The following is a 17716-nucleotide window of genomic DNA, read 5'->3' as shown; positions in this document are numbered from 1 at the left end:
TTCAAGGTTCAGCCATGGATGTAGCATGTGTGAGTACTTCATTCCTTTTCATGGCTGGTAATATTTCCTCACATGGATAGACCACATGGTATTCATCCATCCATTCACGGATGGGCATTTGATTCCTTCTCCTTTTTGGCTCTTGTGAATATAAACATCTATGTATAAATTTTTGTGTGGATGTATGTTTTTAATTCTCTTAGGTACAGAAGGGTGGAATTGCTGGGTCATAGGGTAGCTGTGTGTTTAACCTTTTGAGGAACTGACGATCTGTTTTCCAAAACAGCTGAGTCAGCATTGTACAGTTGATAATCTCCTCCAGCAATTACGTTTCAGTTACTCCATGTCCTTGGCAACCCAAGTTATTGGCCACCTTTTTGTTTATAGCCATCCTAGTGGGTGTGAAGTGGTATCTCATTGTGATTTTGACTTGCATGTCAAAATCAATGACTAATGATGTGGAGCATCCTTTCATGTGCTTATTGGACACCTAGATATCTTTTTTGGAGAAATGCTGATTCTAATCCTTTACCTAATTTGTATTTGGAGTTCTTTTCATTGTTGAGTTGTTAGACTTCTTTATACACTAGACCCTTATCAGATATATGATTTGAAATAATAGTTCCCATTCTGTGGGGGTTTTTTCATCCTCCTGACAGTGTCCTTTGAGGAACAAAAGGTATTAATCTTGATGAAGTATAATTTATTTATTTTTTTCTTTGGTTGCTTATGCTTTTGGTGTCATATCTAAGAAATTTGCTTAGTCCAACATTGTGAAGATTTACACCATGTTTTCTTCTGAGAGTTTTTTATCTTAGTTATTACATTTAGGTCGATAATCCCTTTGAGTTAATTTTTGCAGGTGGTGTGTAGTAATCGTCCAGTTTAATTCTTTTGCATGTGAATATCCAGTTGTTCTAGCATCATTTGTTAAAAAGATTATTCATTCCCCCATTGAGTAGTCTTGGCACACTTGTCAAAAATTAACTATAAATGTTAATGGTTTATATGGATTCTCAGTTTTATTCCACTGAGGTGCATGTCTATCTTTATGACAGGACCACACAGTCTTAGTTAATGTAGCTGTGTAGGAGGTTTTGAAATTGGGAAGTGTGTGTCCTACCAGTTTGTTCCTCTTTTCAAGATTATTTTGGCTGTCCTGGGTCTTTTGTATTTCCATATGAATTTTAGGATCAGCTTATTCATTTCTGCAAAAAAGGCAGCTGGTATTTTGATAGGGATTTGCACTGAATCTATAGATTAGTCTGGGGGGTATTGCCATCCTAACAATATGGCAGTTTCCCAGTCCATGAACATAGCACTTCTTTATATTTTTTCAGGTTTTTCATTTTTTCAGTGACGCTTTGTAGTTTTCAGTGGGTAAGTCTCATACTACTTTCATTAATTTATTCCTAGGTATTTTATCCTTTTTAATACTATTGTAAATGTAATTTAATTTCCTCCATTTCCTTTTCGGATTGTTCATTGCTAATGTGTAAAAATCAATTAACTTTCATATGTTAATTCTGTGTCCTGTTGAACTTTTATTAGCTCTACTTGTGTGTGTGTGTGTATTCCTTATGATTTTGTATATACAAGATCATGTCATCTGAAAATATAGTTTTAATTCTTTGTTTCCAAAAGGATTTTATATTTCTTCTTCTTGCTTATTGCCTGGGGTAGAGCCTCTATTACAAAGTTGATTAGAAGTGGTGAGAGGTGATAGCTTTGTCTTGTTCTTGATATCAGGGTGAAAGCTTACAACATTCTGCTGCCAATATGTTAGCTATAGGTTTTTCATAGATGTCTTTCATCAGGTTGAGAAAGTTCCCTTCTAGTTTTGCTTTGTTAAATATCTTAATGTTAAAACATTTGTCAAATATCAAATGTTTTTTCTGCATCTACTGGGATAATCATGTTGTTTTTGTCCTTCATTCTACTAATGCAGCGTTTTACATTATTTTTTACAAGAGTTTGTGAATAACTGGTGTTAATTATTCTTCAGATGTTTTATAGAACTCACCAGTGAAGATATATTCATTCTCAGACCTTTCTTTATGGGAACTTTTTGATTACTAATTTGATCTTTTCTCGATCTATTTAATTTTTTTCCTTCTTGAGTCAGTTTGGTGGTTTGTGTCTTTTTGTAAATTTCTTTATTTCATCTAAGTTTCCTAAGTTGTGGGCATACAAATTCCGTTATAATTCTTTTATTTTTAAAGGGTCGGTAGTAACCTTTCATTCCTAATTTTAGTAATTTGAGTCTTCTTTATTTTTTTTCTAGTCTAGCTAAGGGCATTTCTTTTTGTAAAGAAAGAGATTTTATTTATTTGTTAATTAATTAACTGAGAGAGCACAAATGGGGGAAAGGGTAGAGGGAGAGGGAGAATCTCAAGCAGACTCCCCGCTGAGTGCAGACCCTGATGTGGGGTTTGATCTCATGACCCTGAGATCATGACCTGAGCTGAAATCAAGAGTTGGAGGCTTAACCTATTGAGCTACCCAGGCATCCCTAAGGGCGTATCTACTTTGTAGATTTTTTTCTAAGAACCAACTTTTGTTCTTTTTATTTATTCTTTTATTGAAGTCTTGGTTTCACTTTTCTGTTATTTTTCCTACTCTTTACTTCATTTATTCTGACTAAAATCTGTATTATTTCTTTGTTCTGCTTCCTTTAGGTTTAGTTTGCTATTTTTTTCTGGTTTCTTGAGGTTGCAGCTTAAGTTATTCATCTAAGACCTTTATTTTGTAAACAGAGGCATTTATAGCTATATTTTACCCTTTAAGTACTGCTCTAGCTGGATCCCATATGTTTTGATATGTGTGGTGTCTTCATTTTCATTAATCTTAAGGAATTTTCTAATTTCCTTTGTGATTTCTTCTTTGATCCATTGGTTAAATTAGGAATGCATTGTTTAATATTCACATATTTGTGAATTTCCCAAATTTCCATCTTCTATTTATTTCTAATTCCATTCCATTGTGGTAAGAGAACATACTTTGTATGATTTGAAATCCTATTAAAAATATTAAGACTTGTTTAATGACCTAGCATATGATTTGCCCCAGGGAATGTTCCATGTGCACTTTAAACGGATGTACATTTTACTGTTATTGAGTATAATGTCCTAAGGATGTCTGTTAAGCCTACCTGGCTTAAAGTGTTGTTCAAGTCTTCTAATTCTTTGTTGACTTTCTGTCTAGTTGTTCTATCCATTGCTGCAAGTGAGGCACTAAAGTCTTTAAATGCCATTATTGAATTGCCTATTTCTCCCTTCAATTCTATTAGTTTTTGCTTCATGTATTTGGAGCTCTGTTGTTAGGTGCATATATGTGCATAATTACTTCTTAATGGATTGATCCTTTATCACTATGTAATAATGGTCTCTAGTAACAATTTTTGTCAAGTCTATTTTGTCTGATATTAATATACACACTCCAGCTTTTAGTTTGCATGGTAGATCTTTTTCCACCCTTTTACTTTCAACCTAGTTGTCATTGAAAAAAAAATGTGTCTCCTATACGCAGCATTTAATTGGATCATGATTTTTACACATTCTGCTATCTTTGCTTTTTAACTGGAGTGCTTGGTCCATTTATTTTTCATGGAACTACTGATAAGGTAGGATTTAGTCTGCCATTTTGTCTTTTTGTTCCTCTATTCTCCCATTACTTCCATGCCTTCTGTTGTGTTAGTTGATATTTTCTAGTGTACCATTTTAACTCCATTGTTATATTTTTTGCTATATATTCTTTAGTTATTTTCTTAGTGGTTTCTCTGAGTATTACAACTAACATCTTAATGTATAACAATCTAGTTTGGATTAATATTAACTTAATTTCAGTAGTATACAAAAATTTTGTTCCCATATAAGTTTGTTCCCTCCCCTTTCCTTTGTACTGGTATTGTCATACAAATTTTGTGTTTTTTCACTTTGTGCCCATCAACAGATATATATTTGCAGTTGTCTCAAATTAGAGAAAAAAAGCATTACAAACAAAAAATGCATTTCTGGAGTATTTTATATTTACCTATGTAGTTACCTTTATTAGTGCTCTTTATTTCTTCATGTGGATTTGAGTTATTGTCTATTATCCTTTCATTTTGGCTGGAAGGGCTCTCTTTATTATTTTTTGTAGGGCGGGCTTGCTAATGATGAATTTTTTGTTTACTGGAAATGTCCTAATTTTGCCTTCATTTTTGAAAGATAGTTTTGTTGGATATAGAATTGTTCGATAGTCATGTACTTTAGCACTTTGAGTATGTCATCCCACTGCTTTCTGCCTCCATGATTTCTGATGAGAATCTGCTGTACATGAATAGCTTCTCTCTTGCTGCTTTCAAGATTCTCTCCTTGTCTTTATCTTTTGACAGTGTGATTATGTGTCCAGGCATGGATCTCTTGAGTTCATCCTACTTGGGATTCACTGAGTTTCTTGGGCATGTAAATTAATGTTTTTCACTAAATTTTGAAGTCTTTAGTCATTTTTTCAAATATTCTGTATCTTTCTCTTCTCCCTTGATGGGACTCTCATTATACTGTTGGTACATTTGATGGTATTTCATGGGCGTCTGAGGCTCTACTCATTTTTCTTCATTCTTTTACAATTTCTGTTCCTCACACTGAATAATCTCAATTGACCTATATTCAAGTTTGTGGATTCTTTCTTCTGCCTGCTCAAATCTGATGCTGAGCACCCCTCAGGAATTTTTCATTTCAGTTATTATATCTCAATAAATCCCAGGATTTATATTTGGTTCTTTTTTTTATAATCTCTATATTTTTATTGATATTCTCTATTTAGTGAGACATCATTTCCATACTTGAGCTTTTTAAACATATTTTAAATAGCTGACTTACAGTTTTCGTTTACAAAGTCTAATGTCTGGACTTCCCTCGGGTACAGTTTATTCACTTTTACCCCTGTATATGGGACATAGCTTCTTGTTTCTTTGCATGTCTCATGATTTTTTGAGAAAAACGAGATATGTTAAATAATAATGGGGGAACTCTGGAAATTAGATTTGTTTACCCTTTTGCCAAGGATTGGATGAAGTTGTTGGGTTTTGTTTGTATAGGGACTCATTTCTGTAAGTCTATATTCTTTGTAATGATGGTCACTTATGTTTCTCTTGGGTGGTTTTGTGGTGAGCTAATGATTGGAACCTGAAACCAATAATCCTCCTAGTCTTTGTTGAGGGCTTTGTGTGCATGTTGGGACATCTTTCAACATCCAGCCAGGAATGTTCACTTAGGCTTTACTTTGTGCAGATCCTCAAACCTCAGGTGAGAATTTAGGATGTTCTCAGGTCTTTCCTGAGGCATATAACCTTTGGCTTGTGCAAAGTTCCATGCATGAGCATTAGCATCCAAATTCATGAGAATGTCAGAGATTTTCAAAGCTGCTATGGATATCTCATTCCTCAGCTTTTCCTTTTAAGTTTTTAGTTAGCCTAGTATTTGCTCTGATGGTTATCCACTGCTTCAGGCAGCCACAACTGCCCCTGATTTTTTTTTTTTTAAGATTTTATTTACTTATTTGACAGAGAGCGAGAGCGCAAGAGCACGAGAGCACAAGCAGGGGGAGCGGCAGGTAGAGGCAGAGGGAGAAGCAGGCTCCCGCTGAGCAGAGAGCCTGATGTGGGGGCTCAATCCTAGGACCCTGGGATCATGATCTGAGCCAAAGGCAGACACTTAACCAGCTGAGCCACCCAGGTGCCCCGCCTCTTGATTTTTTTTTTTTTTTTAATAAATGTCCTTGTGGAAGAGGCTTTTCACACCCAGCGAGCTCTGCTCAGGCAATATAAAGACAGCCTTGCAAATGAGATCTTTCAGGGAGTCACCAGACAAACTAAATAGTGACAATTCTCTGGAAATGAGGCTTTGAAGGAGCTCTAACCCCCTCTGTCTCCTCCAGTGGCTTCTACGCAGGTGCTTCTACCTTGATTGTAGATTGTTGGTTTTCAAGGATATAGCAGAGTTGGGGGGTGGGATGGAAAATGGGCAAATCAGAATGTTCTTACTGTTCTTACTGAGATTCAGCTATTTCTCTTGAATAAATATTCCTTGGATTGCTGTAAACCTTTGGTTAATTTCCAGAGTTCTGAAAAAAAGTTGATTTTGACATGTTTTGACAATTTCCTCCTTGCTTTTATGGAGGGGAGAATTTTTGGAGGTCCTTACTCCATCATTTTTGCTGGCTTTAAGCATTTAATGCCCTTTTATTTTTAACAAAATTAATCTGGCTACAACAATGAAGCCACCATCATCAACATTTCTAGGCATCCACATGATTCAAGCTTAACTATTCTATAAACAGAAATAGCTGTGAGAACAACCAAACTGGATACGAGTTTTAGCAAATGTCCACAGTCCAAGTGAATACTGCCATAGTTTTGCAGTAGACAGACTCAGAGTTTTAAAAAATCCTTTCATATGCAAAAAAAGGAAGATAGATTGATCAATCATGGATTATTAGTCTCAAAAATCCTATGAGAAACAAAACCTGATATTTTTTAACACAGGTAGCAAGAATACTCCACACTCTACTGTAAGGTGAGTGGAAAAAAAAAACTTGTCAATCCTTGCACGTCTCTTAACTACATATAGAAATGATATTTAAATGCTCTACCTTCTGCCCAGCCACCACACAGGGCAGCCAGTATTTCTGTGTCTCCAAAGTACAAGGGACCATATAGTCATGCTTCAAAGAGAACATCTTAGGCTGTAAAGCAATCTCTTTTCCTAACCAAGGATACCAGTCACTGAGCTATGATGGTCCCTTTTTTAGAGACATTTGCATTACACTCAGCTCTATTAGCTGATGACACAGGGAGGTACTTTCTGGGTAGGGACAGTGAGACTTGAATGATTTGTAGATAGACATGGAGGTATTTTCCAAAAATACAGACTTTATAAAAAAATTCCCTCTGTTTAAGAGAAGGCAAGCAAGATATTCACTGAATTCCTGGAGAAATGTAGGAGAACCTCATTAGGAGTAAGCAGGAGTCAGTGGAAACCACAAAAATAATAAAAGCATAGTAAAATGGCCAAGGTTATGTAAGGATACGTTTTTAAATAAGATTCCTCAAAAGAGTGTGTTTACAAGTCTGTGAAATGAATTTACATCTCAATATTTAATTACATCAGGTTGCATTAGTGTTGGCCCAGTTAGGAATCCATGTTCATTAATCATTGGAATAAAAATGTTTTGACTTCTGCTAAAGTAATGCATCAATTTAATCTTTCCGCAGTAAAGATAAAAATGTTTGATTTTTCAATTCAGGAAAGAGAAACCTAATTTTACTATTAATAATTTTTTAAGCTGGCTGTCAAAGTCCTCAGAGATTACAAAATAGGTATGTATTTTAGGAAAACCTATATGCAAAGCCTCATAGCTAACTGCTGTTCAAGTCATTTTTCTGACTGTAAACATTTTAATTCATAATGCTAAATGTGGAAAAGAAGTGAGATGCACATTAGTCAGACAAGCCAGATATGAAAGGTTTTAGGGAGTGGTAAGTACGTTGACCAAGATATTTAATGTGAACCTCACTTTTCTGGAAGAGAAGGGCCAGATAACAAAGGAGGTCATCACTGTTCTCTATTAACCTGAGTGGCTCATCCACCAGCCAGAGCTCTTCTGTTTTAAAAATTTTTACTTATTTATTTATTTATTGTTTATTTATTTATTTTTTATTTATTTATTAAATATTTTATTTATTTATTTGACACACAGAGAGAGATAGTGAGAGAGAGAGCTCACAAGCAGGGGGAGCGGCAGGCAGAGGGAGAAGCAGGCTCCTCGCAGAGCAAGGAGCCTGATGTGGGGCTCGATCCCAGGACTGTGGAAACATGACCTGAGCTGAAGGCAGCTGCTTAACCAACTGAGCCACCCAGGCGCCCCTAAAAGTTTTTAAAGTGTGCTCAAAATATATATTTTATTCACTGAAGATGCAACATTTCATCTACACAATGTTATGTAATCAAGGATTTTGGTGTGATAACACTTAGGCATTTTGAGGAACACTGATAGGGTAATACACTTAAAATGGACCCGCTTTGCACTGTGTCATAAGAAGGCCTATACCCATCAGGGTATCCTAGATTTAAAAATTTACCAGTAAGGGGCACCTGGGTGGCTTAGTCGGTTAAGCGTCTGACTCTTGACCTCAGCTCGGGTCTTGATCTCGGTCATGAGTTTGAGCCCCACGTGGAGCCACACCTCAGATTACTGAGGTAAACTTACCCGAACAGACTATATTTTCCAAGTAAGTCACTTTTTTTTTTGCATTCCTATAATTGCATAAAGTATTTCTCCACCTAGTGTACCTGTTACTTAAGAAAACACATACATACTAACTTTAGAGTTTTCTGCAAAGCTCTGGACTCAATTCAAAGACGTAGCACATGGGCCACTTTTCTCCAGTCTCCAACATTCCTTTAGAGTATCAGAGGGTTCAGAATGACATCAGCGACTGCGATACAAAATTTTTCATACTCAACAGCACCAAGGAAGAAGCCAGATCACAAATCCCATTTCTCATCAGTTAGGCTGGGGGCCGCACCGAGGATTGAGATTGAGACTGCCCTAAAAGGTTGGGGGATGCGCGCCATACATAATGGGTACAGAGAGGATGCTCGGACTGTTTGAGCGTCTTTGTAAAGTTTCAAACAAGTTAAGGCAGAAGTGTTACATATCCTTACCTCATCAAACATCCTGAACATTGGGTTAGCGCCTTTCAGAGCTCCGTTTTTAAGACATAGGATCGTCAAGGGTCAAACAGAAGATGTTGCGGTGTGTTTACTGTCACTTAAATGAGAAGGCAGCTGCCACTCAGCCCCAGTGACATTTGTCAAGTTTCATGCCGCATTTTTCCGCTGCCAACTTATATCCATGTAGAGGTTACGCTAAAACTTCAGTTATCCCAAAGATGAAAGAAGTGTTATATTTTGATATAGATCTTCAGTTCCTATTATACTAAAAGCCTTTGAAATGTGAGGGCTGACCAGGCCAAGTTATGAAAGGGACAAGAGGAAGGAAGAACAGTGGAAATGCACTGGGAACACACGGTAACGTTCTGTCTTCACCATTCTACGGGGAGGGAGTCTGCTTTCCGGGCAGCAGGTGGTGTGACTGAAAAGATCACACATTTGTCAGGAACCGTGTAGGATTTTTAGCACTGTTAGAGCTTAGCATTACAGATTTAGGGCAGCTAATAAAATTCCAGAGACCGAGTTTTTGACAAGTCTGAAATTTTTTGGAAATCATTTTCCTACCAAGTAAGTCTTCTTGGTTCCCCTTTTAGTTCTGCGCTAGAGAAAACTCTGTATAATTAAAATTAAAAAAGAATCGCTTCGCAGCAACCAGATGAACATCTGGCAGCAAAGCCACATTAAAATGCTTTCCTTTCAAAGGAAGAGCAAATATGTGGCTCTTCCATTAAGAGCATTTCTTCTGTCAGAGAATAAGCTCACAGACTTTCCATTTATGGTCTTTTTTTTTAAAGTCCAAGGCTGAATTTGGACCCGAGTTTTTCTGTATTTTCTCAGTGATATCTGGACAATAGTGTGTTAAGCACGTAAGAAATCTAGGGTCAAAATGAGGATAATCTAAGGCACCAGGTATTTAAATAAATGTGCACAGGTTATACTTAGAATCACCTGGTGAAAAACTGGGAGCAGAAGTAGCTGGGGCCTGTTTTTCACATGTAACAAAAATATTTCAAAGTTAATATAAATTTAATCATAAGCCCATCTAGGAAGAAGCACCGGAGGACATATTTTGATGTGTTTTATCTCTCCCTTTCTCATTAGCCAGAAAAATGTTTAAATCTAGAAAGAAGATCAGATCTTGTAAAGCCTCAAATATTCCTCTAACTCTTCTCATATAAAAAAAAAATCATTTCGAAATAGCCTTTCAAAATAAGAGTGTATTTCATTTATCATCTACATTTTTATATTTAAAAACCCTCACAAAGCTCTCTTAATCTGCTGCAAAACTTATAAACAGGGTTGTAACTTTCTGGAGGGTGTATGCAAGGACCCTAGCAGGGCCTCCACTGGAGTCTAACTTGGCTGCCAACTCAGGCTCTTTCCCTCCCCCCATCCCCCCATCCCCTCCGAGGGCCTGTTATTCAATATTATGGAGGCCATAGAGTTTGCTGAACTTTGGCAAAAACATGGGAGGATAATCTCTGGGGGAAATAATTCCCTGGGTTAAAAAAAAAAAAGAGGAAAAGAATAAAAGTATCTTGAAGGTATATGTGTTCAAAAGTTAATTTGGCTCTGTTATCAAATTAGAGTTCTTCAGGGAACAGAAACTTGGCTTTCAGGATTTGGGGAGGCACATCACACTAAATAGTTCGCTTATGAGACACACTCACATGAAAAGAAAAACACAGAAGACAAAGGGTCCTTAATTTGGGGGGGGATATATTCCAACTTGGGGGGAAGGGTGAAGGCATGTCAGCTCTGAAGCTCACTCATGACATTTCCAGAGAGTTCTGCATTCCCCCCGCCCCGCACTTGACAGGACAGGGTGTGAGGGCCTGTTCTGCTAGGCTGGGCTGTCCCGTCCCTCTGCCACACAAACAGTGTGCGATGTGCAGGCAACTGCAGTGTCAAGTTGGCAAAACTCCTGAGGCTCTCGAGTGTTTATCAACTCAGTAGGTCAAACGTCTGCAGGCACCGGGCGGAGCAGCAGTAAGCCACAAAACTAACCGGTGTCCTCCTGGAAAGGGAGAAAAGGGAGAGAACACTGTGAGGCCGCGGTTCAAGGCTCAGGATTCTTTCCATTAGAGGCAGTCTTTTTCTTTGTTAAAGAATTAGGCATGGCCAAAAAAAGTACACCACAGAAATGTAAATTTCCTTTTAAAACTGAGCGCTGGAATCAGGTGAGGTATGCGTGGACTCACTTTATTAGCGGTTTTCAAATTACATAATATCCCCCAAGTGGGCAGCTAGGGGAAAAAAAATAAGCTTTTTCCATGTTATGGTCTGAATTCTGCTTATTAGAACCAACAATGCAATAATAGAATTTGAAATACATTATTAAAAAATCACATCACAGAAAACATCACCAATTTAGCTAGAACACTTACTATTATTGAAGAACTTAAAAAACAACAACAACAACATGATTTTAAAGACTTTATCCAGCACAGGATTGTTTGTAGAGGTAATTTCAGAATCTCAGTAAGAGAATTTGAGGGTCTTCTTCCCAGATAGCGGAGGAATCCCATCTCAAACTCCCATTTGGCACCTTTCCATACTGAGTCATGAGCCCTCTGACCCACTCTGGACAGCTCCAGCTACGAGAGGCCTGGTTTTCCCACCAGAAGTCCTAGCCTCTGGTGAGGAGAAAATAGTTTACTGTTGTTTTCCACAAGACCTCCTGTGCTGACTGTCTTCTGTTTCCCCACCCCTTAATCCAGTCTTTGCCTTTCTCTGTTGCCCAAGAAGGTCACCTCTACAGATCCTATCAGGAAAGCAGCCTGATGGGTAGTTTTTGACCGGATTAGGTCAGCAGAGGATGAAGGGCAGGAAGAGAGAAAAGCTGAGTATTTTTCTTTTCTTCCTCTTTTTAAAGTCTAGTTAATTGAGGTATATTAACGTACATACGAGAAAATTCACCTGCTTTAAGTACACGGTTGAGATTTGAAAAATATGCAATTATTTAACACCAAAATCAAGATAGGAAATATTTTTTATTCCCCAAAGTTCCTTGTTGTCATTTGCAGCCAACTGCCACCGCCCCCCTCCTCAACCCGCTCCCCACCAAGTCTCTGGCAACCACTGGGCATTTTGTTTCTCTGTGGGTTTTGATTTACTTTTCCCTGCGCACGCTCTGACAGTCTTCCAAAAGAAGCTTTGCTACCATTTTCATCTTGATGGATAAATGCCTTCAAGGCAAGAGCTAGCCCTACCTCTGTGGATACTTTTGTCTTGTATTTCTGGGTCAATCCTGGATTCCCTTACCAGCTGGCTTCCAGCTAGTTTTGGCTGACGGGAGGATAACGCTCTCCTGGGTGGCCCTTCTTGTACGGCTCCAGTAACACTTCAGCACCCAGCTGGGTGGTGCCCACCCTGCCTTCCTGCTTGCAAAGGGCCGCAACATCAGCAAGAGCTCAGGGCCTTCCTGGCTTTTCCCTGAGCATGCTCAGCCCTGTATGCATGCATATGGCCACCCAGACTCCCAGGGATATGTTAGTGCTTCTTAAAGCCCCTACAGAACCCTCATTTCCCCAATTCCCCTTTTCAGCTTTATGGTTAGTCTATTTTTGGCCCCAACAGTTCTTCACTGCCTCTGGCAGCTGTGATGTGAAACAGTTGCCTATAACTGGTTTGACAATTTTTGACAAACACCCTCAGAGAAGAGGCTTATTGCACTGGTGAGCTTTGACTGAAGTCAAATAAAGATAGGCTGTCAGTGAACCACCAGATAGGACAAGGACAGTGCTCTCTGGCCATGGACCTTTGAAGAAGCCCTAGCCCCCTTCTGCCCCTTTTCAGTTGCCGCCAGAAGGCTGGTTTTACCTGTGATTGCAAATTCTCACTTTTCAAGGTTAAGACTACAAGATGGGGCTATGAGAGCTTATCACATCACAAAGGTCTCTGTTCTGAGATTTCACCACTCTTCTTGAGTAAATGCATGCCAGACTGCTGTTTAAGGCTTTTGTTAATTTCCAGAGTTCTGGAAAATTTGATTGTGACCATTTTTGCTGGTTTTCTCTTTGCTTTTGTGGAAAGATTGAGTATTTGTACTCCATCTCTACCTCTCTGACTAGAGCTCCTACTGGGCAGTCCTTCTGTTGGCTCTGGTTCTCAGCAGCCTCCAGAGCCCCTTGTCCTTCAGGCCTAAAGGGTAAGGATGGTAAAGCTTCCTACTGTTGTAAGTTTCCAGGGGCTTTATCATCCTTGTGGGTGCTCTGAATTCTGCCTCAGCTTCTGCAAATAGTCCCTCTCCATTCTTTTCTCTTCAAAATCCCAGCTAATGTGTGTTTTCCAGCCAGTTTCCCAACTGATTTAGTAAGTGTTACAAGAAGGGGCCTAAGAAAACAGTCCATCCAGATGGAATTCTGGAACTGGGTTGGTCAGTGCATGAATGGCCTTCTTACTAGGGAAAAATGGGACACTGCTAGCATGCAGTGTGGTGTGGCATCACGAACACTCAAAAGTGTCACTTGAGCAGACTGCCAAGGGAGAGGGTAAGGCGCTGGGAGGCCAAGCGGCTGTGGTACTTGATTGTTACGGCATCACAGTGAATTCAGAGATTGTGCATGAGATGCTTTCTTCTGACGGCTAATGAGATGATCGCTCCCCCGCCCCCATCTCCATCCCCACCCCCAGTTAAGTGCAGTGGCTTGAACTCTCAACTCAAGCCATAGGTAGAGAATCAACATTTCTGTGGTGGCTAAAGGAATTATTCTGTGAAACTATGGGACGGACATGTCTGAAGCCTGAACATACAAGGTACAGAACCCATGCCATCTGGGTAAGAATACCCTTATGCGGAGTCTCTTATACTAAGGTAAAGGTGCGAGCTGGGAAGGGGTAGGACCTTGAGACTTGAAATTCACAGCTCTGTCCAGACACAAAGCTAAGAACCTTGAACTTCTAATATCTCTAAATATTTCTTCACATCAGAAACAGCCTTTCTTACCTTCTGACACAACAAGCATTTCCTTGCATAACAATATTTCACTGACTTCATCTGGGGTGTTCACCTAAAAAGGAAATGCCTATTCTCTTCAGAACCCACCAACAACAACAGTCACTGTCTTTAGGGCCATGAAAGGTGTAAAATCCCAGCATGATCCAGAGAATTCATTGCAAGGCCTGCTACTGGGGGAGAGAACATACACCAAGAAGTGGCAGGATCTTGCCAAATTTTATTAGCAGGAGCCTGGAGAGCAAGCATGCAAATGGATTCTAATTAGCCAGCAAGACTAAATCTAAGGTTGGATCAGGCCAACGAGAGTGTTCACATATGCCTCAGGATTTAACGTGTTAGCCTGAGCACCTGTAAAGGTTGACAGAAGTCCTGAGTCAGTAAAGGCCCACAGGCAAGGGAACAGCGATGCTGAAACTCCCACTGCACACTCTAGAGGGAAGAGATCAAAGATTTAGAGAAATGGGAACTTTGAAGTGGATCCAATGTGGTGCAACTTGCTCAGCCACCTCCTGAAAACCTTTGGGAGATCCAGGAAGGCATTTCCTTCACCAAGACACAAAAGTATGTATCGATGAGGGCAAGTAGCACACACACTTGATACTTAATATGACACACGCCTACTAGAGGTGAGAGAGAAATCCTCCAAATCCTCTGAAAGGTCAGGTGTCTGCTGCATTGGTAAAGTTTCAGAAGAGTGACATCTGGAACTGCACTATGAAGAAACTGACACACACTGTGGGTCCCTCTGGATTTTCGGGGCAAAATGTATTTGGGTGGGGACTTTTGGTTCTGCCAAGATGGAGTAGTCCAGTTCTTCCAGGTCCTTCCTCTTACTTTATAACACAATAAACTGGCCATAACACAACAAACAAGTATAGGAAGGCTCTGAAGAACAGAAAAAAGGTGGACAGCTTAGGGACCTTGGGACTTGAGGGGCGACACAGCAGTGGTGAGTTCCCTAGGTTTTCTTACTGCCTCCCCAATAGCTAGATAGAATGCTTGTAGAAACTCAGAACCACCAACAGGCACAGGCTAAAAAAAAAAAAAAAAATCTCCAAGAAAAGCCTGTTCCCCCTAGCCAAAGGACCAGGACAGAGAAATCTCTAGAGGCAAAGTAAGTACTTGCTTCATGCTGGGTATGGGGGGATTGAGAGTGATAACTCAAGCGTACAAGGTTTTTTGTAGGGTGAGAAAAATATTTTAAAATGGACTGTGGTGCTGGCTGCACATATCCATGAATATAGTAAAAACTACTGAATTGTATAAACAGGTAAATTGTATGATATGTGAATCATCTCATTAAAGCTGTTTAAAAAATAACAGCACTGAAAGGAGAAATAGACAAATCCACAATTAGAGTGGATACTTCAACATCCCACTCATAGCAACTGACAGAACTAGCAGACAGAAAATCAGCAAAGGTACGGAAAAACCAAACAACTCAATTGAACCAAAGAATCTAATTGATGTATATAGAACACTCCGCCCAACAACAGCAGAATATACTTTCCCACCCCCCAAAAATGTCCATGGGACATTCAAGGATGGACTGTATCCTTGGCTATAAAACATATTTCAACAATTTGGAAAGGACTAAAATTATACGGAGGACACATGAGGTTTCATCCCTGATAAACAGCGTAGAAGTTGTCACTCCTGTTCATACAAGAACAAGCTGAACAAATGGAAAATCAACAGCTTTTCTTTCAGCCACCAGGGAGTTGAGGGTGTAGGGCAAAGAGCAACCTCAAAGTCTGGAGAGACAGGTGAATCTGGAGAGTCACAGCTGAGATTTGCTCACCTGGACAGAACACACTAGAACTGCTGGAGGCTGAATGTGGGCTAGCCTGGGAATCAGATAGTCCTGGGGCTGCAATCTTAGCATTGTCCCACACATTCTTGGGTTTTACCTACAGAAACCCTATAGGCTGACGGGCACCTTGGTGGTTCAGTTGGTTAAGCGACTGCCTTCGGCTCAGGTCATGATCCTGGAGTCCCGGGATTGAGTCCCACATCAGGCCCCCTGCTCAGCAGGGAGTCTACTTCTCCCTCTGACCCTCCCACCCCCCTTGTGCTCTCTCTCTCATTCTCTCTCTCAAATAAATAAATAAAATCTTAAAAAAAAAAAAAAGAAACCCTATAGGCTGTTATGGTAAAAAAAAAAAAAAAAATCCCCTCACAGCTCAGTCAGGAGGAGGAAAGAAGTAGTTACTGTGTAATATGCCCAGAGCATCGTCCAGAACAAAGGACTGCTCTCCAGAGGAAAAGAGTTTATCAGAGCCTTGTCCCAGCTGGAGAAGGGCACACTGTTCCTACTCCAGCCCCCTCTAGTCTACCCATATCACCTAAGGGGGAAAAGCAAGCTATGAAACATGAGGGAGACTTGGGAAAGTCACAGCGCAGATATACAGGCCCACTAAAATACTGAGATATACTCATAAAGTTTCAGAACGCTTCCTTACCTCACACCTTAGCACTGGAGCAATGGTTCCCAGCATAAGAACAGTGGATTACAGATAAAACACCTGCAACATGCTGACTCTCTGAGGAGTGCACAGGGCAGCCCAAAGTCAAGCGAGGAGACTAAAACAAGGACACTAAAAGAATTTGCATTTGAAGCCTCTGGCACCTACACCTTCAGCAAACGTGAGACACGGCCCAACTCCTAGCCTGATTAATATAAAATTTCACACTAAAATAACTATTTACCTCAGTTCTTTTTACGCACTACAACGTCTCACTTTCAACAGAAAATTACAGACATGACATAAGGCAAGAAAAAGCACATGTTGAATAGACAAAACTTCAGAACCGGAGCCAGATATGACACAGATATTGGTATTAACAGACAGAGAATTTTGAAGAGTAGAACAGAAAATCCAAGATCTGGGGGACAATTTCTAAAGATGCAACATATGCATAACTAGCATACCAGAAGAAGAAGAACAGAAAGGAAAACAAACTTGAAGTAGTAATGGTGAAGAGCTTTACAAAATTAGTAACAGATCCAGTAGTGTAACAGCACTGAGCAGGATAAATATCAAAAACAAAACAACCTCAAAACAACACACAGGCATATCATATTCAAACTAGAAAAAAAGAAAAAGGACATTTTTAAAAAATCAGAGGGGGGGAAAAAAAAAACCCTTACCTATAGAAGAACAAGTAGATGAACTACAGTGGACTTACTAGAGACCATGCAAGCAAGAAAAGAGTGGAGTAAAATATTTAGTGTGCTCAAAGGAAAAAAAAAAATCACTACCTTAGAATTCTATACCCAGTAAAATTATCCTTCAAAAGTAAAGGAGTATAAAGACTTTTTTAGACAAAATGATAACTGAGCAAAATTCATTACCAGGCAGATTTGCCCTGCAAGTTAGAGTTCTTCAGTGAGGAGGAAAATGATATAGGTCAGAACTTAGATCTAAAAAAAACCAGGATGCCTACTGAAGAAGGAATAAATAAAGGTAACATAAAATACTTTCTTTTTCTAATTTTCAATTGGTCTAAAGTATAATTTGCTTAAAGTAATAAGGGTAGCAACGTATAGTATGAGTACCACAGATGGATAGTCACATGAACGACAGCAATTTCATAAAGGATGACAGGAAGGAATGTGGAATGTTCTGTCACAAGACACCTGTACTACACATTGAATAATATAGTGTCCTTTGAAGATGAGCTTTAGTGAAAAAATGTATATTGCAAACTCTATGGAAACAACTACACATGTTTGAAAAAGGAGTATAATTGGTATGCTAAGAGAGGAGATAAAATGGAATTATGTAAAATGCTCAATTAAAACCAGAGCAGGCAGAAAATGGGGGGGGAATAAAGAACAAATATAAAAAATAAAAAACAATTATAAACATAGTAGATATTAATCCAACTAAATCAATGATTGCTTTAAATTTGAATTGTCTAACTATACCAATTAAAAGACAGAGACTAGATCAGTGGATGAAAAAACAAGACCCAACTATGCTGTGGACAAGAAACCCACTTCAGACATATAGATGCGGACAGGCTAAGAGTAAAG

The 17716-nt window shown here is 39.2% G+C and overlaps 1 protein-coding gene across 5 annotated transcripts in view; it reads right to left on the bottom strand.

Annotated features, from left to right (window-relative positions):
* Nucleotides 1-10133: 10133 nt before the first annotated feature.
* LRRC28 (leucine rich repeat containing 28) overlaps nt 10134-17716 on the bottom strand; it is a 160289-nt gene continuing 152706 nt past the window's right edge. For 2 of the 5 annotated variants that reach the window (XM_025893162.2, XM_025893160.2), the window contains one exon: nt 10134-10734. In XM_025893162.2, coding sequence (XP_025748947.1) covers nt 10662-10734 — 73 coding nt within the window. In that variant the 3' untranslated portion in view covers nt 10134-10661. The remainder of the gene's footprint in view (nt 10735-17716) is intronic. The other 3 variants (XM_025893159.2, XM_025893161.2, XM_025893158.2) reach the window with 2 other exon arrangements.

The sequence above is a fragment of the Callorhinus ursinus genome, unplaced genomic scaffold (assembly GCF_003265705.2).
Source record: "Callorhinus ursinus isolate GAN/ISIS: 27379988/994484 unplaced genomic scaffold, GSC_fseal_2.0 scaffold47, whole genome shotgun sequence".
Lineage (NCBI taxonomy): Eukaryota > Metazoa > Chordata > Mammalia > Carnivora > Otariidae > Callorhinus > Callorhinus ursinus.
The sequence above is the reverse complement of the archived record's forward strand: the minus strand, read 5'-3'. Positions and strand labels throughout refer to the sequence as shown.